Raw genomic sequence first — 22132 nt, forward strand, 5'->3', positions numbered from 1 at the left:
AAGGATCCTTTCATCTGAGAAGTTCAAAGTATGCCCATTACCTATGCATCTTAGTGAAATCTTCGTTTCTAATGCCCATACTTTGGGACAAATAGATAACCAAATTAATTTATCAGGTATCCCTAGTAGCCATCGGGGACATGTGATATCTGACCAGTGACTTGAATTTATTCTCAAGGCCAATTAGCTAAACAGCAGAGGATAGGTTATTCCCTTCTGACAAACAATGCAATAAGATAGAAATTCCAGTTTAAGCAGATATGAATTGTTTCTTTTTCCAAGGTGGTATGACCTTGTTCTCCACAAAGGCCAGAATAGTGATTGCCAGATATGCTAGTGCTGTCTGATCATGTTTTCTTAATTCTGTAGTCTGAGTAAAAGACAGACTGTATTGTTAAATGCATTATGGGTTATATTTAGAGTTGGTAGAGTTGATTTATCAAATTCAAAGGCCACGTCCTGCCCTTGGATATGTCCAATGTATAAATGTGTATCCCTGACCAGAGGCGCGTCTGCTTGAAATGCAATGTTCTTTTGCTAATGGGATCTTTAGAGCTTGCTAGTGGTGGAGGTAGGCCCTGGGCACACTGCACCTGCTGGCTTTTGCCATACTCACAGTTCACAGTGACCTTGACTTGTTTGACATCCGCTGAAGAGACTTCATTGGCAGCTTTGCACTCATATTTGCCTGACTGCTCCCTGGTGATGCCGAGGATCTCCAGATATTCTTCTTCTCCTTCAAATTCTCTCCCTGAAAAACGGAGATTAGCATGACTGTTTTTTATGTTTACAATGTGCAGCAGAACACCTATTTTTTTTTCCAGAAACAGAAAATACACATGGATTTTTTTTTTAATTTTTTTTCAACGTTTTTTATTTATTTTTGGGACAGAGAGAGACAGAGCATGAACGGGGGAGGGGCAGAGAGAGAGGGAGACACAGAATCGGAAACAGGCTCCAGGCTCCGAGCCATCAGCCCAGAGCCTGACGCGGGGCTCGAACTCACGGACCGCGAGATCGTGACCTGGCTGAAGTCGGACGCTTAACCGACTGCGCCACCCAGGCGCCCCATACACATGGATTTTTAATACTTGGACAATGTATTTGTCGGAGGTAACGTTCCACAGAAGCAGACCCCACCCAAGACAAAGAGTCAAATGAAAGTGATTCTGGAGGAAGTGTTCTCAGGAAAAACCAGTAGGGAAGTAGGAAAATGGGACCTGGACGAGAAAGAAGCCACGAGAGGGTAGAGGTCACATCCCATACAGAACAACTTGGCTTAATCCCTCAGGGAGCTCTGGGGAGAGCACAAGCCCCACTTAAAGTTGTCCTGACCAAAAGTCAAGAAGCTGGAATGTTAATGCATCTACACCCATGAGGGTGACAGACATCCACCCATCAGTCATTGGTTAAGGGCTCAGAACAAAGTGGGAGTTGGGGGCAGGTGCACATGGTTGTAAGGGCTCAGAGGCACTACTGTTGAAGCACTGATATCATCAATTACACCATGCAGCAAAGCACTCTTCCCACCCGTTGTTATTAGGACAAGTGGCTTCCTTTTGAGAAACCGTCACTCTTCTCCCTTAGATTATGAGGAATTCTGTTCACAAAGGTCATGTTCAAAACCCTGTCTTGCAGTTATGGTTTCCTTGCTCAGTATCAAACTACAACATTACTGAGGCTTTCAGGCTATGGACCAGATCCATAAGAATACACTGCTGATGCTGTGCTTTGTGACAAACTGTGTCACATGGGCGTGAGTGGTAGGGAGCTCAATATCGTTGGCTTAATCAGTTAGGATTAGGGGTCTGGAGGCCTTTTTGGACAGTCCCACAAAGTTAGATGTGTCCATTTAGTAATGAAATTTCAAGATAGGCAGTCTTCTTTAACTCCCCTTATTTGGAGCATAATTGATTAAATGAGTTTCCTCCTGGAGAGGGATGGGGTGGGGAGAAGAGGAAGGGGAGGGGAGGAAAGGGAAAGGGAGGAAAAGAAGGTGAAGAAGAAAGGGGATTGAGCAGGGAAAGAGGTTGGCCAAAAAAGCCAATGGACTTTAACTCTGGCTAAATTGAACCCTCCTCACCCTAGATTACAAATCCCACTGCTGTCGGGTTAAGATGGAACAGCCTGGGAGCCTGCTAAAGGACACCGTCCTGCCCCTGTGAAGAAATCTTGCTCCCGGTCATCCTACACTAAATGGTACCAATTAATAGCTTTGCACAAATGCCACAAGCTGTTTTCCTTTTCTGGAAATTCCCCAATGGCCAAATCAACATAACAGACAGCTAGCACAGAGACAAATTCACTGTCTAAATATGTCAGCCAAACCTGTTAACTACACTCCCAATAGAACATAGGGCTTCTTTGATAACATCCTATAACACAACTGTCAGCCAAGCTTCGAGTCTTCTGTCAATTGTCACTATCACTAGTACTGAGGAAACTATGCAATCTCAACAATAAAGGACAGTAGTTATATAGAAATATCTGGTTCTGGTCCTGCACATTATCTAGCACATGTTTCTACTGAAAATGTTTTAGAATTAGTCTATTAAGTAAATAGCTGCGTGTTATCTGTAAAAGATTTTTTTCCTCTGTGTTTTCACCTTTCTTCTTCTCCACATTCAGGCAAGCAGTCAGATGTGACTTCACTTGCTACAGAAGTAGAATATGGTAGGAAAGAAAACAGAAATCTTAGGAAGGGTTATAGTCTACTCTATTGGATAAGCCGGTAAGAATTTGGACTTGGAGGAAAAAAAATTCATTCCTACGTACTTGCAACTATGGACTTGAGAGTCATGCCAGCTAATTGATGCTAAAATCTTGTAGCCAAATACAAATACCCTGAAGACAAATGGTAATGTTGACAACTGCAGGCCAAAATAGGTGTAAACTCATTAAAAAATCTGGAGTGCAGAAGTGGGATTGACAGTAAGATGACATTACTGATTTTGAGAATCATGGTGGATCGTAATGAAAGGAGGGTTCAAAACGATATCGGAATGGTGTAGGATTTCTCCCATGCCCTGCCCCCACACCCATCAACCTCATCCCTGAGTAGGTACTGAGCTGTCAGTGAAAGAGAGAACAAGTACAGTCTTCTTAGAGATGGCTAACAACACTGAAGTCTTTTTTGATTCCCATGAAATACCTAGAAATGGTGGGTAGTGAATCCCTACCTTGCAGTTTGAATTTCTGAAAGATATAAACCTGTTCCAGGAGAGGGAAAGATGACTTTTAGCAGTACAAACGAAGGCCCTACAGGTTTGGGAAGGTGGCACCTGTGAGAGTAAACATTAAGATGAACCAGAGAAAATAAAGTGGTGTTTATTGGGTTTTGGACCTGGGATTCTTACATGCCAATGTAGGTATTAATAATCCAGTTTTTCCAGATAAGTGGATAATAAAACAGATCCTCACCAGATGAATTTTCAATCCCACATCTCCAGGAAGACTTACCCCCAATACCACCTGAAGATGAAAGGGAGTTTCTCTTATGGGCCCCAACCATAAGGCAGGATGATCATTTGCTTCTCCCATGATAGCTCTGCTCCACTCTGATGACTGCCTCATTCCCCAGCACACACATACACAGCTGCCTCACTAGAGTGGGGAGTCTCAGTGTGCAAACCAAATACAGGCAAGAGAAACTGGCTGTTCTTCCTTCATTTAACAAGCTTGATAAGAATTTAAAATATTAAACAACACCTCTGGAAACTTCTTGTCGTTCTTCCTTGACGCCTTGGATCCTTCAGCTGAAACTTTTATATTGCCTACCACTCCTTGCTTGTCTATTTTTCTTACACCCACAGGAGACTTTGCCCACAACACATTATCTGTCCTACTTCACTTGAACACTTCGTATTAATCCATAGTGATCTGAGAGGAAATGGGAGCTTTTCTGTTGCACAGAATTTGGCTCAGATTAGTTGGTGGAGTTAGCTGAGCTGAATTAAGAAACACAAGCAGAAACTAAAGTCAGAGTCAATAAATCATATAGCTTAAGAGAATTAAGTATCGAAAGGTAGCTCAGTATGTCTATAGGAGAAGCTAGTATATCAATCCACTCCTTTGAATGATCCTCACAGAGTACTCTTTTACTGGGGAAGAAAAGGTATGCTGAATCTTCTGCTGTTGAAAAGCCGGATGGGGCATCTCTGGCCATGTCCTAAGGATGTATTTGCTGTGTGGAGTTATTGCTTCAAAAGAAGGTATGGCAATACTAACAGAGCCCCCAGGTGGAAACAGTCACCATGACCAACTGCAGTTTTTTGTTCAAAGCATGGAGTACATGTTGTTAATCTCGAGTCAGAATTCTAAAATGCCCTTGGATTCTCTTGCTCCTCTCCCTTTGCCCTTGTGTGTCTTTCCCCCTCAGGCCACCTTTCCCCTCCATGTTTTCAGTTCACTCTGACTAGCTGCTCTCAACCCAAGGGTGCTGTCCCCATTTCCCCTTTACTCTCTCAACCTTAAGAAGGCTCTGAGAATGGAGTGTGACACTTAACCTGTTGTTGAGTTCTCTGCTGGAATAAAGCCCTCTGGCTACAACGTGGGCCTTCCTCTTGTTCCTATCTATTACTTTCTGCCCTTGTATAAATGTTTACTTGAAATGCAAATTTCAATATTCTGGTATTTTAAACATCTCAACCTATTTCCACAAGCTTGCTCACGTCGCCGAGTGTTATATTTATTCTGGGATCTGGTGTTTAGTTTAAATCTCCCTTTGCTTAATGTGCTTTTGTGTCTCCTGGCAATATTCAGCTACCAGGCTAAATAACTTCTCGTCCTCCTCAGTGTATGCACCTTTCAAACTCTTGCACATAATTAGCATATCCCCTCTTAGTCACTGTTTACTCAAATTGTACATATTAGTTCTTTTAATATTTCTTCATAAGTCAGAAAGAAGGGCCTAGAGCTAATGGCAAGAGGAAAGTGTTCTCTTCTGTGCTCCCTAAAGCAGAGGCAAATCAGCCAGGAATAATGCCAATTAAAGTATGCCAGGTGCCACCTTCTGAGTATAGCAGCTTTAGAGTTCTGTGCTTTGGTGAATCATGGGGACTTCAGTGTTGACTGAATAAGTCATTTAGATTCCCAAGGTCAATCAGGCCTTTGTAAGCAAGCAGCCATTTAAAATTAAATATATTTCCATGGCACTGCTCTCTCTCCCTTTCTCTCCTTCCTCTCTCTCTCCCATTCCTCTCCTTCTCCTTCCCACATACACAGACGCATATAGACATATAACTGTTTATTTACATATAACCATTCACTTGAACTTTTAGGAAACAGCATACAAATTCACTAACACCCAAATATTTGCTTACTAAACAGAGCAGGCCTATTCTTGAAAAATCTGCAGAGATGACAAGTGGCCTATTTGAAATTTAAAAAACAGAAAGACTACTACCCTAATAATCATTATGATATTTTTCTTTTCCTTTATTAGAGATACAGGAAATACAATTTAGAAAACTTGTTAAAATTTGAGCATTTTAGGACTTTAAAAATGTAGAATTCCAAGGGTTTATACATGTTAGGAAATGGACAAATCATTTTTTCCCCACTATTCTGAGAAGAATCTTAGTATAACATCCCTGTAGATCATTCTTTCACAGAAGGGAAGATGGGTTTGAAATGGGGTTGACATCTTCTTCGGCTCTTCTAAATTTGAATATTTACAAGTTGCTGTAAACACATTACCTTTAACATAAACACACATACAGATGAAGGAAAAGCAAAGAAGTGGAACGTGTCTTGCAAGGCATGTGTGTGTTTGTGTGGGCCTGTGGCTGGAAAGAAGAGTGGTGAACAGGATGAGCGAAAGCAAGCTTTGAACTTCCACCTCTAAAAATAAAAGAAAAAAAGGATTGCAAATCAATGATGCCATTTGAAGTTTCCTGTGCTAACTTCAAATGCTGTAACAAGTTTCTGTTCTTACAGTACGTTTCATGTTTTCTTTTCTTTTTTTTTTTTCCTAAAGACATACTCACCTGTTTCTGTGTTTGCTTCCTTCCCTACTTTTTTTTTTTTTTTTTTTTTTTGCACATCACGTTCTACACAAACATGCTAAAAAAAACGGGAGCGAGAAACCCTGGAAATATGCCTATGATGGGGTTCTGTTTATATTTCCAGCCATGTCTCTCTCTAGGTCCTTTGAAGTTTGGTTGCTCAGCCTCACATCCCACCTGAGAGATCCTTTAGTATTTGACAGTGTTTCTGTCCAAAGGGTGAAACCACTTCTCATCCCACCTCTTACCGCCCACCCATCATGAGAGGGTTGAAGGGAGTGGTAAATGATCTGTGTGTGAAAGAAGACAGGGGTGGGGACAGTCCTCAGAAGCAGCAATCATAGGAGAATAAGGAGACATAGGGAGGAACACTACATTGAAGAGACACAATGGTGATACAATAGGCATGATTTTAAAGAAGAGTTTGAGGATTGGAAATGAAAGAAGAAAGAGTTCTCTAGAGAATGAGGCATTTAACTATTGAGATATTGAGCTATAAGGAAAGGAAGGGGTTGGTTACTCTGCTGGAGAAATGTTCCCCATTTGAATAGGAAGACACAACAGGGTGTGGATTATGCAAATTGGCCCCATGCCTTCTGCAGCCCCAAAGGGTGTAGTTAGTACCCAGAAACCAGAGGCATGCACAATGCCAGGAAAGATTCACAACTGGCTTTGGCTCTATGAATGAGCATAAGCCAAATGAAGAAGAACGCCCTGGCATCATTTTTCTTGGCATCCAGAGAGATCCAATTCATTATGGTTTGTATTTTTGCTTTCACATACAAAAAATCAGCTAGCTGACAGTTTGAGCTCAGCATCCAGCCGGAAGCTGCCATCTACACATCCCTTTTATTCCTGGGGCATGACATTCTGTTATTGTACTCATACTTAACCATTACTTACCTCCTATTTGGTGTCAGTTTTTAGAAACAGTCCTGCCTTTCTAAATGCTAGGCTTGGAATCAGGATTCCCTACATTCTGTTTTTTCAAGGGAAATTGTATTGATAATAGCTAATCTTCCATTGTAGGGACCACATCTGGTTTCGCTCATCATTGTACCCCTCCCTATCGTGCAGCATGATGCTGGATGCTGGAGTGCTTCAGAAATATTGCAGAGTGACTGTTGAAGAAGCTGCTATTTAATAAACACACACTAGGCACTGTGCTAGGTGACTCAGATATTATCTCATTTAATTCACAATACTGTGTTAGAGTGCTTACAGATGGAAATCCAGGTTTAGAGAAGACCCTAGAGGAAATTGCCCAGGTACATAATGTGATTAAGGAGAGCTGAGGTTCGAACCGGTCTGTGGGCTTCTGGAGCCCATGTTTCTGACTAGGCGTATCTACTTTTGTCAGTAGGCTGCCATGAGATGCTATAGTTAGCTGGACTCTTAGCTCTCATAAGCCACTCTATTTCTGTCTACTGAGTATCAAATGGGAGTTTGAGAATGAGAAACTCAGGGAGTTTCCAAAGCAATGCAACTCAGTTACAGATAAAGAAAGTAAAAGATAGCCTTCAGTTTTTATAAGGGCTGTCCACTTAACTTCTTAATGAAAGAATCAAATGAAGCAATATATGAGAAAACAAGTTGGTAATTTAGAAGTTTAGCACCACCTACTTATTTATAGAGGTCCCACCAAAGCCACTGGTGCACACAAATGCCAGCAGCTAGCAAAGGAGCTACAGTGTAGAATGGACATCTAGTATTAGGAAAGACTTACTGGGAGAAGTGAGTTTGTAGGAAGCTGAAAAACACAAGTGCAGAAAACCAGAGCTGGCAAATTGTGAAAGGGTGTGGCAGTCTGGTTAGCCTACTTGAAATAGAGTTTTCCATGCAAGAGAAATGAGCATCATGCTGTGATAGCAAGACATATGCTAGGTTGTGTGGGGTGGTGTGGAAACTCTGGATTTATTGTTTGGTACCCCTGCATCTCAATGAAGGCTCAATGGAGCCTTCTGGCACCCTCAAGGTACTGATTAAAATGCCATTTTTTTATCATTTGTTTTTTCCTTCCTTCTCTCTCTCCCTCTTCCCTTCCTCCCTCCCTCCCATCCTTCCTTCCTTCCTTCCTTCCTTCCTTCCTTCCTTCCTTCCTTCCTTCCCTACCCCCTGCTCCTTCTTTCTTTCATTTCTGGAGAAAACATGGCATATAGGCATGGAATCCCATGGAAATTCTATTTATTTAAAGTCCTTTTTATACTTTTTATATCAATACCACTTACACTTACTATCAGTTCCTTGGTGCTGAATCCTAAAATGTTTTGTGATAAGCTGTCCTATGAATTGCTATTGAGAGTGAAGATGGTTCTTCAGGGATGACAAATAGTCATCATCAATCCTGACTAATAGGCAGTGGCTTCCTGGAGCATGATGTTGAGAAAGATTTTGAGGCAGCGTCTGGGCTCAATGGGAAAGAGTGACAACGTCTGTGAGGGCAGAAGAAAGGAATGTGTGACACATACTTGGACCTTTGCTTGCCCCAGGGTCTCTTGTAGTCCATTTGAGCTTTCTTAAGTACGAACAGTATTCTAATGCAGTGTGTATGTTGAAAGCTAATGATTTCCTGGGTTTGAATGCAATTGGCACCACTTGGGAAATTAGGAAGGAGTGCTTAACCTGGAGTGAAGATAATGAGTTACATTCTTCATGTGGTTGGTATCAGGTTTTCTTGGAACATCCTGGAGAGTACGTTCCTTAGGCACCCAGAAATACGGAGTTGCTAAGAGCCTGGGGCTACATGTGGATTAAATGTGTAATATATACATTGGTGGTAATTCAAACCGCTGTAGTAGAGGCTGCAGAAAGTTAGTATGATACAGCACGATGTCATAAAGCAAGGACTCACTGTCTTCATTTTTATTTTTCTAAGGGTGCAAGAAAGAATAGGCAAGGAGGTAAAACCAGAAACAAAGACCTCAGAAGAGTCCTTTGGAATAAAAAAAAAAAAAAAATTCCGCAGGCGTCTGTTTTCTGGATGATTCCATAAGAAGTGGATGAGGAAGACCTTAGAATTGGTAGCCAGAGGCAGCAACGCCCAAGATCTCTCAGCATTGTCGTCAGAACTGTGGGTGTTACAGGACCTGTCATTAGCGATTCTGCCATGGCTGAGGATTAAATATCAGAAGAGATGAGAACAGCGGTCGCTGTTTTCAAAAGTCACATAAATCAATTGGCATTTTGTAAGTGAATGTGTTAAACTCAGCAGGGCAACTGCACTGTGGAAGGATTGCTAGGCAGAGTTTGCGGCTGCCACAGAAGCCTTAGAAAGGTAATTAAAACAAAGCAGGCAATAACCCCATCTGGCCTTCTGCCCTTTCATTACAGGCCTCCATGTTGCAGTGACCTCATTTGGGCTCACCCCCAAATCCTAGCCTCACTTCTTCAGCTAGCCTCACTGCTGAATGAGCTTGTCGATCCAATTTAGAGAATTCTTCTTGCTTAAAGTCAATAAATAAGTAATGAAGAGAAAAGTGGAGAAGTGGGGGTGGGTCAGAAAAGGAAACGGTATAAGCGTGAACTAAATGGATGTTCTTAGAATATTCCCATTTAACATAAGGCGGGAGGCTCAGGGCTCCACACAAATAATCGTAAGGAGTCTAGCAATTTGCTTCTTGTTTTTAGACCAAAACGTATGAACTAGGAATTACCCCCATCAGCACTCCATTTGGGTTGAAGCCCTGTGTGTGTATCAGCACCCGCCCACCCCCGGCCCCCCAATCCTGGCCTGGGCTTTTGGCCTTTCAGGGAAGCAGATGGATCTCTGTGCGAATGGGGGGCCCAGCTGCAGTGTTGGGAGCACACACACTTAGAGGCAGCGTGGGTGAGCCTAGGGGCCAGCCAGTGCCTGCTCTGGAAAGCGGTGGCTCTCCAGGGCTGGGCCCACGTGCTCCTGGAAGGCTCCGAGGCTAGTGGGCCAAAGCTTAATAGGAAAACAGCAGCGATTTGTCTCCACTGCTATTTATGTTTCAAGTGCGTGACAGGCTGTCAGTGCAAGTGAGGGTCGCTGAATTTACTGCCTTTCAGATTACTGCCACAGTCTCCGACTTGACAAGTCACTTCATTTAAAAAGCACTGCGTGAGGATGTTTCCTCTACTTCTTTTTAAATAAAAACAAAGGCACAGAGAAAGGCCACCACGGAGGTTTAAACAGATGAAATGAGGAAAGTCCACCAGACTGTCTTAGCCTGATGGGAAGGCGCTACTTTCACAAATTCCCCTTAATTAAAGTGGCAAGTTGAAGGAAAGGGGTGACCCAGAACTTCTTGGTTTGACTGATTTGTGGACTGGATGATATTTTTATGATGGTTAATAAAATGCATTTTTATACCTGTTGAATTTGAATGCTTAAAGAATATTCAAGTGCAGATCCCTTCCAAACAACTGGATATAAATGAAGAATAAAACTACTTTTTTTTCCTACACTTCATTTCTTTATTCATTTATTTTCTGAGGTTTTTATAAACCAAAGAAGATAACTCTAGACAAAAATAAAGAACTAACCATCGAGGGGGCAAAATAAGATGGGTACCTCCAAATGCTGAATAAGATTAATGATTCAAAATATAAATTTTTAGTAATAAAAAACCTAAATACCTAAAAATATATATGCAAGTGGGTTGTGTGTCTGAATAGCAAAATGTGGCTTCTGAAGTACGATTATAAATGGCAATTATAAGAACTAGGAAGTAGAAGAAAGAAAGTTATTCTCTCATGGAACTTACATTCTCATCAGGGATAAATACAATTGAACAGCTCTGGAAGGCCTTGACTTTATTTCACATGAACGGAAAATGGATTAAAGGCTTTGCAAATTATATGTGAACTAGTTTCTGTTAAAAACTATTAATCATATTTTCATCAATGATTTTAAATGCTGCTTCTATTTACATTTTGGTTTATTTCTTGATTCTTTTCTGTTTCTTGCTTCTTTCTGTCTATGCTTGGGCTAGGCGCCTACTATTTTTATTTTTTAATTTTTAATCTATGTTGGGGGAGAGTGGGAGTTTTTATACCTGTTGAACTGCCATAACTTTTTTTTCTAAGTAAACTCTACACCCAACGTGAAGCTTGAACTCATGACTCTGAGATCAAGAATCACATGCTCTACCAACTGAACCCCAGGTACCCCGTACCATAGCTTTCAATACATTTTAATTAAAGCTATGCATAGTCATTTCTCAGAATTTTCATGATTGGTTCCATATATTTTTTTCAGACGAACTTTAGAATTATCTTTTAAATCAAACAAAAAATAAATATTCGGTTTTTTGATTGGGTTTATATCAGATTTATAGGTTCACTCACAGAGATATAGCTTTATAATCTTAATTCTGTCTATCCAAGAATAAGATATCATATTTAAGTCTTTATTAATCCATCAATTGTTTTTTTCTTCCTAAGTCATGAGAATTTTGCATTAAGCTTATTCTAATATATTTTATATTTTATTATTCCTTTTTACTATTATGTAACTGGTATCAATCATATTTCCTTAAAAAAACCCATAGTTTTATATGTCAATACTGTAACCAAATACCTAATGAATGATCTTTCTCTTTTATTATTGCTAAAATGGTGTTGAAGCAACAGGCTATCGCTTGTTGAGAAAAAAAAAAATCATTCTCATATTATTCACCAAAACAAATTCAGATGTGTCACATAATTTAAAATTAAAATGTAAACTGCAAGGATACTAAAAGAATAGACAATAATTTGATAAAACTGAAGAAGGTAATATCTTTGTAAGCAAGTTAGGAAACACAGAAGCCATAAAAAAAAAGAGATTAGTTTACATAAAAAGTCAAAATTTTTCCATAGTACAAAGCCTTCATCAACAAAGTAAATACAGAAATGACAAGATGAAAAATTTATAATATAAATGACATAAAAGGGCCACATTTCTTCCAAAGTCGGAATTTTCAAAATCAGTGGGCTGGTTTGGTTATTTTGGGAGACAGTTTGACAATAGCAACTAAAGCCGAGGACATGCATACGATCCAGCAATTCCACTACTATGTTCAGTGATGTTCCCAGAAGCATTGGAAACACCCACATTGTGTAGAAAGTACATAAATTGTTACATATTCACATAATAAAATACCATACAGCAAAGAAAATGAATGGATGACAGCTGTAAGTGGCAATATGGACAATCTCCCAAACATAATGTTATGTGAAATGAATAAATAGAGTATAAATCTCCTCTTATGAAAATTGCAGACAAGGAAAACTAATCTATTTTTTTCAGAAATGTTGTATAGTTGTAGAATTATAAAAGTAAGCTAGGAAAGGATTATCACAACATATTTGCATTATTATATCCAGTATTTATTAAATGCTTACTATTAAATGTCATGCTTTTCATAGATATGTATTCAGCTACTTAAGAAAATTTCATTCATGTAATGCCCTCTAGTCACTAAAAAGATATATTGACTATAGAATGCTAGTTATGGTTTATCTCTTTTGTGTTAAAAAAAGTTGTATTCACACATAAATACATATATTCATATATATGCTTTTTAACACAGTTGATTGTATATATACAGTGTCTATATAATATTAGGGTAGTCTTCTGGATTATGGAATCAGAAGGGCCAGGAGTGTGTTGTCAGGGAATTTCTCTTCATTTTTTTGTCCTCCTATATTGCTTGAATTTTTGACATAAATCATATGTTACTTTTATATTAAGAGTTTTTTTAAAAAAATGGAATTGGATTTAATAACTTCAGTATAGAGGAAAGACATATTCACCCTTTTGGCTGTCTCCTCAGGGTAGGTTTCTCATAATGAAAAAGAAAATCTCTGAGATTTTTCTATTTCTGGCATAAGGAGAGAAGAATTAATACAGAAATAAGACACCAATACCAAATGACAGGAGGAATTACCAGCCAGGAGGTTGATTTATATAAACAACAGAACAATTCTCTAATTTGCTGGACAATAAAGAACTTTAGTGACTGTATGTGTGAACTGTCTGTTCTTCCCTAGCCTCTGTGCTGGCTGACTGTTGCTATTGAGGAATTGTGACCTGCGGGCCCAGCCCACTCTGCCCAGGAGCACTGAGACACAAGCCTGGCCTTCCTTAGAAGTTCTTTCCTCACTATTGAGAAGGGTTTGGCCCTCAGCACTGACCCTGAAGGCAGAAGGTATCTATATGCACACTCAGATACATTTTCTTTACCTGTTCTTCACTCTGCACAGCAGTTTGCTTGATTACCCTTTCATACTTGTCACTGGCACTGAGATTGCACTCCAGTCCCCAGGTGGGGCTAACATTGGTCTAAACCATAAATTTGGCCCATCATGATCTAGTTGTCAATGTCTCCTTTGCTCCAAGGCTGGATTCTCCTACTTGTATTTCTGTCACTGACCACCTGTTAGCCTAGATACAGCACAATTACCCAGCAATCTCAGCACCTTGCTCTAGTCGTAGGCCTTGGACTTGGATATTCTGAGAATAATCCCAACTTGAGCTTCCTTAATGGTATGAACTATAAGTCTTCCTGGAAAGGAAAAGAGGTCTGAGACGTGGGTAAAAAGAATTCATTCTCTGTCTTAGTTTGTTACTTTAGCCCAAGCAAAACTCAGCTATCTTCCTTTCTCATTGGGAACTTTTAAGTTTGCTAGTGGCTTAGGCCCTGCAGTGCTTATAAGGCAAAAACTACGCAATTATTTACTTAAAAGTATAATATTTATAGGGTCCACATGGAGACCTTTTATAGACAGAGAGAGCACGTGATAACCAATAGCTGTCTTGCAAAAATATCAGACTCAGTATTTTTTTCCACATTATATAGCACAGTTTTTATATCTCAACCAAGCACTCACATGTTCTCAAGCATTTGTTTATAACTGACAACTTCCCAGCCCTGTGTTGAAGTCATTTCATCTTACTCTATAACGGTTGCCCACCTTACGTCTCACACCTACCTTATAAGGATCTCACACAGAATAACTATTCAGAGATTCAATTGCTAATGGTTTCAACCTAGAATATGGTATTTTGACCCTTGATAAGGGTGAAGCATATTGTTATGGACTGAAGGTGCCTGCCTCCTCCCATTCCCAAAGTGATAGTATTAAGATGTGGGGCCTTTGGGAGGTGATTAAGTCATGAGGGTGGAGTTCTCCTGAATGAAAGTAGTGCCCTTTGGGAAGAACTCCTGAGAGCTCTGGTGCCTCTTCTGCAATGTAAGGATATATGAAGAAGACACCCATCTATGAACCAAGAAATGGGTTCTCACCAGATACTGAACCTGCCAGTGCTTTGATTTTGGACTTCTCAGCCTCTAGAACTGTGAGAAATAAATGTTTGTTGTTTAAGCCACCTAGTCTATGGTACTTTGTTATAGTGGCCCGAACTGACTGAGACAGCATATCTACTCAGTATGCTACCATCCATTTATTTAAGAGCCTCTGGAGTCTATCCAAGGATCACGTATTTAGAAAGCAACCCACTTGGACCATGATTATTTATGCACTTCCTAGAAATGGCTTCACTGAAGTGAAACCACAAGCTTTTCTATAAAGACTATAAAAAATTACCCTTTTGGACACATTTTCTATGTATTTCATAAACTTCAGTCAAATATATTGTCTAATACATTACTCAGTACTCTTTATAAATGCCCTCCATGTATCAAAATATTTGCAGAAAATATTCCCTTATGGATTTTTAAACTCTTGCCACTGTGTTTAAAATAACAAAATAGATATGTGAATCAGTATATTTTTTCTTTTGCTTTCATTTTAGAAAAATTATGCAGATTTCATGCCCAGATATAGTAATCAGCTTATCTCAGGTTCCTGTCACCATCTACTCCATTGTTTCTCAAAGTGTGATTCATGGACCACCTATATAAGAATCCCACTAGAAGCTTTTTATACATGTGGATCATCAGATCCTTTCACAGATTTATTGAATCAGAACCATCAGGAATTCATGTGTTTATAAAGTTCCACAGGTGATCCCTGGGCACACCTACATGTGGGAACCCTCCACCTGATTTTAGTAGTCTGTCATTCAGGGGCACGACCCTTTTTTTCTCTCTCAAGGGGTTTCAATTAACTTTAACTTAAGAATTTAACCTTGGCCTGTGATCAGGGATCAATCTAATTTTTAGGTCCAGGAAGACTGAAAGAGAAAAGTTAAATTCTCATAAGAAGAATGAACATTCTGCATTGAATACAACACCTAATTCTCCTTCCTGAGCTAACAATTCAAACCTCCATGTGTTGGTTTGAACATGACACTTTGTGTCACACAGAACTGCTTGCATTGCTATCTCATTTATCCACATAGGCATATCTGTCTTTACAAATGACGCTGCTTAAGTTTAGCAAAGTTAAAGAATTTTCCCAACATCAGACAGATAGTAAATGGCAAAGCCACCATGTCTGTGTGACTCTAGTGTTTTAACCATTATAACATATTATAAAAGTTTCAGCTCTACTCCTGGTACTAATTTCCCTTGTCTACCAGTTCCAGACACTAGCTTCCTAACAAAATCCAGTGCTAACTACCTGCTGGCTTGTCTAGAACTCAAAATAAAGCCTAGATCTCAATTCCCAATTGTCTACTATCCTTTCTGTCCAGCAATCACTGTGTTTTGCTGGGCACGGTCACTAGATTTTCAAATTATAAAAATAACCAAGAATAGGTTATTACATGCAAAGTTGAACAAAAAAATGCAAATTGCTTTTCCTATCTCCATTATGTGTGAATTTTATTATAAAATCCTCTTTGATCAGTGGATAAACTGTGAACTTGCAGAATAACAGATGGATGGCTGCTGACCTTATCAAGTATTGGAAGATCCTCTAAGAGTAAATTAATTTATAAACAGATGAGAGATTTAATTTCTTTGGATCATGTTACACAGGATTCCGAGCTCTCCCAATCCACACTCTAATAGTCTGGTTGCAGAGTTACATTGAAATTACATGTGGCCAGCATGAGGTGCAGGCAGATAAGGTGATGCAAAGCGGGGTCTGCCTGCCTGGCGAGATTTGACAGGTTGCCAGGCAGGATAAATTGCCTCAAAGAAATCAAACTTTAAAGCTTAATTATTTTCCCATTAAGACTCTTTTTGCAATGCAAATATTAATGCAAGTGGTTCTACCTTTTATCAGTTAACGTCTTAATTCTCAATTAACACCTAAGGGACTTGTCAGCCTGCAGGCAATCAGGATAGGTACTTGTGGGAATAGGTTCTGGGGAACTACAAGGACTAGAATGGAAGAAGAGGGCACTGCTAGGGATGCGGGTGGGTCACAGTTCAGATAGCACATTTTACACATCTAAATGTTCGAGGCAACTACGAAGGAAGTAGTAAATACTGATACAAAATCATTCTCTTTAATATCTAAGTCTTGATGTGAAATTAGTTGTAGATACGGATAAAGAGGACGGTCTTTACATGCCATATATACACACACAAATAAGTCAGTCCTGGACTAGGTATAAAACACACTAAAAGTCTTTCGGTCTGTTTGAGGTCATACTAGGTGGTCTTTTAAGCTTGCTGATTCATATCTCTGAGAACAATAGCCAGTTCTTCAGAAGATAGTTGAGTAAATTCTGACTAGGAGGTCTTGGAATATGTTTTTAAATTTCCTCAGTATTCCCTTCCTTCCAAGGATTCTATACTATATGATCAAGGCTAAACTTGATTATAACAATATCTCAAGATATAACATTTACTGATGAAATTTTAGGTTCCTGGCCTAAAAATCCCTTGCAATTTCAAGGTGAAAAAAGTTAAGCACCTCAAATCACCCTCTTTAGACAGATGGTTTTACCTGAAGGCTAACTTAGCAGTGGCTTTCGGGCCACTGACTGACTTGCTGTGGTCAGCGGCAGAGGAGACTATAGGGAAGATGTGAAGGCAGAAAAGTGTGAGGGAAAGGTCCTACAGCAAATAAGAAGGTAATAGAGTGGGGCACAAAGAGGTCATAGAAAGAAATCAAGCAAAGTAGACCATGGGGAAACATAAGAGCAGGAAAAAAAATACTACCATATTGCAACATCCTAGAATAGACTCACAGATACCTACAAAATCAGCCTGTTGACAGTAAAGGCAGACTGAGGTTTATTGACAGGTTGGTTGAGCCTAAACCTATTCACAAAAAGACTTCATTTGGATATGGCATAAAGTAGTCATGCGAAGAAATGGTCACCTGTCATCTACACATCTGAGAGTAAGTGAATATGTAAGCACATGATTGCAAAGGTGGCTGGGTATAGGAAACCTTAAGAGTCACAAAAGTTTTCAGTGGTCATTCTTGACAACATAGTGATAACCTTTAGTCACCTTTATAGGACTGGAGGCTTAAATAATTTCTTACAACTGATATCCCTGGTCTTGATATCATTCCAGGTAGTACAAGGACTTTAGGTTCAGGTTTGGGTAGGTTATCAAGGCTTTGCACATGAGGGATAATGAAAATGTTTTGTCCCTATATTCAGTTCTTATCTAATGGAATGTCTACCTAGAGAGCTGTTGAGTGCTGTCATGGATGAATACTATTGGCCGTTGCCATGGGAAATGGGGATGCTGGTTACATATGACCTATATGAACTCTAGTGGGGCTAGTTAAACCCAGTTAGAGCATGTCTAGGTTGGATTCACATTAATGAAAAGAAGATGCAATTCCAAAATAGTCAGATGTTTGACCTTCCCCTTTCCCAATCCAAGCACTGGCCATTGAGAAATATATCCTTCTTTCCTCAAGAAGTCAAAGTTGGAATATCAGAAAGCGACTTAAGGATGAGAGATATTTGGAAGAAAAGAGGAGTATGTGTGTGTGTGTGTGTAAAATATGTTTGGGGAGGGGTACCTGGGTGGCTCAGTCAGTTCGGTATCTGACTCTTGATTTTGGCTTAGGTCACAATCTCACAGTTTGTGAATTCAAGCCCCATGCTGTCAGAACGGAGCCTGCTTAGGATTCTCTCTCTCTCTCTCTCTCTCTCTCTCTCTCTCTCTCTCTCTCTCTCTTCCTCCTTCTCTCAAAAATAAAATAAAAAAAAAATTAAAAAATATATATGTTCAGGGAAATCTGGAGAAAGGTAAGTGACAGAATTTGTGTCAGCAGGAATTTGGAATTATTCTCCAAACTAGCAAGAATATAGTCAAAGAGCCAAAAATACTAAACTTGAGACACATTTAAAATGAAGTTTGGTAGAAGGAAAGTTTAAAAGTAATTTCACAAAATTTAATCATATAGATTTAATCTCCATTTGTTGGAAGATACTTTTTTGTAACTCTTCTAAATTACAATTCAGGATACAGTTTCTCAAAATTTTTTAGGTAGCAGAACACCCCCCAAAATCACAGTACTTACTTTAACAACAAATACAAATGCAAAAAGCTAAATATTTGATCATGTTTTGTGTTTATCCTGTTTCGACTGTTAGATTTTAATTAAAAAAATGTTGTAGATGCCAAAATATTTAAGGACTTCTTGAGACAACCTTCAATCAATAAAATGAATCAGTAAAAGAATGCCAATATTCCATTTGAGCAGCAGAACCACTCGTTTTGGTTTCTGGAACACCAGTGTTCCTTAGCAAATAGTTTGAAAACCATTGAAATAGTTCCCAAAGGACAAATCAATGCAATTATCTCAAAGGATAAACTAAAATCAAGCAATGTAAAGGGATGGTAGGTCAACTGCCAATTATCAAACTTTGATAGCCATAAGTGAAAAACCAAATGTGGCCAGGAGATTGACATCCTTGGGTTCTTCATAAAGATGAACCCTGTATCTCATGCTAAGAAGAGAGAGAGAGAATTGTGGGGGGGGGGGCTGTGTACAAATACAGGAGGGGTAGCTCTCCCTTTGTAATGAGTACCAGTCCTTAGAATAGAAAGCATGTTAGAGAATTTAATTTGACAATTATTATACACCCAAACACCCAGTACTATGCTGCGAAGACACAACAAAGTATAATAAGACAACACTAAAACAGAATGGGGGCATAAAACTATTTAGGAAACCATTTTATTGATAACATGTCATCAATAACTTGAAATTGCTTTTACTGCCAATATTCATTACTTTTAAATGTTCCAGTTCCTTACTTTTGAATATGATTGCCCAGACAACAGATACTCATTCAATGTTAGTTTATTTTTAGCCTCTTTCTCTTTCTTCTATAACTGTCTCTCAGAGTTTTTACCTCTTAGATTCTGAATACCCTGCTCTATATTCGGTGAACCACTTAAAAAATGTAAGATTGGAGATTTAACATAGATGTCTTTTCTAAACAAAACCTTTTTATTGCTGAAATACAGATATACATGTCCTATTATTTTACTGATAACCAAATATATATTTTTGAAAAAAATTATTCCCTAAGATTGTGACTTATCTTGTTCCAAATTTGTCTTAAGTTGGAACCAACAGAGGTACAGAGGGGGCATTAACAAACTATGGCCCATAGGCCAAATTTGACCTGCTGCCTACTCCACAGCTAAGAATGGTTTTTGCACTTATAAATGATTAAAAAAAACTAAAACAAAAACAATATTTTTAAAGTTTATTTATTTATTTTGAGAGAGAGCGAGCGCATGAGTGGGGTAGAGAGAGAGAGAGAGAGAGAGAGAGAGAGAGAGAATCCTAAGCATGCTCTGCACTGTCACTGCAGAGCCTAATGTGGGTGTTGAACTCACATGTTGGGAGATCATGATCTGAGCCAAAATTAAGAGTCAGACTCTTAACCGACTAACCCACCCAGATGCCCAAGAACAATATTTTGTGGCACATTAAAATTACATGAAATTCAAAGACCAGTATTCATAAATAAAGTTTCATTGGGATACAGCCATGCCCATGAATTTATTTATTGCGTAAGACTACCTTCAGAGTTTAGCTGCAACATAGATTGTACAGCTTGCAAAGTTTAAAATATTTACTACTTGGCCTTTTATGAAAAAATCTGGCAACCACTGGTATAAAGGAATAGATCCTACCATGCAAGTCTGAAGACCCGCATTTTTCACTGGGCTGTTGTGTTTAAATCAGGTAATACTAAATAACAACAAAACTGAATTTCAGAGATATTATTCTAAGATAGGCAATTATTTTCAAATAATTACGGTGTCAATACCTATGATTCCACTTTCATTTAGGTCATCCTAAATATCATGCTAACGCAGTGTCTCTCAACCTAGGAAAAACCATCTAGGGAATGCCTTAAAAAAGAAGACTGTTAGGCTCAACTCCAGAAGTTCTAATCTAGCAGGTCGACTGTGAGCCCTAGGAATCTGCATTTTAACATGTAGGGGGATGCAGATGCACATTTGACTACAAAAGCTTCACAAAGGCATTGATTCACCCACCAGCTCCTCTGCTCTGGGTCTCAATGAACCATGTCAAGCAAGCTTTCAAAACTCTGGCTGTGGGTATGAACTGAACTATTTTCTAGGGAAGAGACTGCTACACTTGCTGTGGGGCTGCTCCCAGGAGAAAGGCAGTAAAAGTTAGAATCAGACTAATAGCCTTATACTTGTTTCTTTCTAAAAAAGCCAAAAAGGCCCCAGGCGTTTCTTTTGCCTGCTGGAGACATGGTGATCACAAACCCATAAGGTGCACAGAATTTGGTTCCCACAGCAGAGAAAAGCCGTTAATGAAATCACATGCAAACACTCACAAGATGGGAGAGAAATGAACAAGAATCAGTCATGGAGCTTTCACATTATAAAACTAAAAATCATATTTCCAAGAGCTGAAAAGTTTTCCCCTCTGAGAGTAGTAGTATACCAAATTCATATTAAAACTCTTTCTTATTTTATGCTGCCTGGGAGTTCTTAAAATTGATGGACCATAGGAAAAATGGCATGACATTCTCATAGGGACTGGCAACTTGGAATGGCCATACAGTTTAGACCCTGAAACACAGAGATACACCCCCCTAACTACCCCCGACTCCTCCTCCCCCCGCTCTGACACACACTTATTTAAAATTTCCTCTTTGGGGCGCCTGGGTGGCTCAGTTGGTTGAGCGTCCGACTTCGGCTCAGGTCATGATCTGTGAGGTCATGATCAGGTCATGATCGGCTCAGTCTGTGAGTTCGAGCCCCGCATTGGGCTCTGTGCTGATGGCTCAGAGCCTGGAGCCTGCTCCCGATTCTGTGTCTCCCTCTCTCTCTGCCCCTTCCCTGCTCATGCTCTGTCTCTCTCTGTCTCAAAAATAAATAAAAACATTAAGAAAAAAAAATTAAAAAAAAATTTCCTCTTTGCCCTGGGTCAATGCTGAAGACTAGGAGTAAGTCTATTTAGCAGGGTCAGAGAAAAAATGGCTACAGGAATCTGAAGACAATCATCCTTGGAAAGGTGTAGCCTTGGGAAATCAACCTCACCATTGAAGATTCCAAAGGCCCTGGAAGGTCTCAGGAAAGGCAGAGGCTTAAAGGAAAACAATATCAGCAGTGTAGTGCTTGGATAAAAGGGATACCAAACACTGGACACCCCTGCTTAAGTTCATCCAGTGTACAAAGAGCAAATCCACCCAAGATAAACCCACCTGAAAGTAGAGTGTGTGTCTGTGGGTCTGTGTGTGTGTGTGTGTGTGTGTGTGTGTGTGAGAGAGAGAGAGAGAGAGAGAGAGAGAGAGAATCTCTAAATTCCTACATCCTTACATTTTTCTTTCTATATGTCACCTGAAGGTGCCCTATTGCCTGACTTTCCAGGGGTACTGTTGAAGTTCTGTAAGATTCTGGATGCTAGGAAAATTTAAACACTGATGTGAACGAGCAGAGTAGAAATAGCATCTGCTTTATACAAGCTAAATAAAAGTATGGCACATACCATCAATCCTTTTGCCTCAGGACATAAAGTGATCACCAGCTGGACTCAGAAACATCCCTATACCATGTAGCAGAGGGCCTTGTGAGAAAGAAGAGAGTTACAAGCTGCTCAGAACAAGTGTACAGCTTGGCTGGTAGTGTTAAAAGGATGCTGCTGGTTCTAAAAGAATTAAAATGTTCCTGCCTAGTTGTCATTTATATCTCAGCATCTCCCTTTTTATGTCCTTTTTTCTTTATTCTTAGATTTTTATTGATTTGCATACTCTAAACATGAGTGAAGGAAAAAATAAATATAAATACAAAGATAAA

General features: G+C 39.4%; 1 protein-coding gene across 2 annotated transcripts in view; it reads right to left on the reverse strand.

The window, feature by feature from the left end:
- LSAMP (limbic system associated membrane protein) overlaps window positions 1-22132 on the reverse strand; it is a 649278-nt gene that overhangs the window by 49241 nt on the left and 577905 nt on the right. For both annotated transcript variants that reach the window (XM_019448433.2, XM_019448430.2), the window contains exon 4: window positions 617-751. In XM_019448433.2, the coding sequence (XP_019303978.1) occupies window positions 617-751 (135 nt within the window). The remainder of the gene's footprint in view (window positions 1-616; window positions 752-22132) is intronic.

The sequence above is a fragment of the Panthera pardus genome, unplaced genomic scaffold (assembly GCF_024362965.1).
Source record: "Panthera pardus isolate Hobbes unplaced genomic scaffold, ASM2436296v1 HiC_scaffold_16, whole genome shotgun sequence".
Taxonomy (NCBI): Eukaryota; Metazoa; Chordata; class Mammalia; order Carnivora; family Felidae; genus Panthera; species Panthera pardus.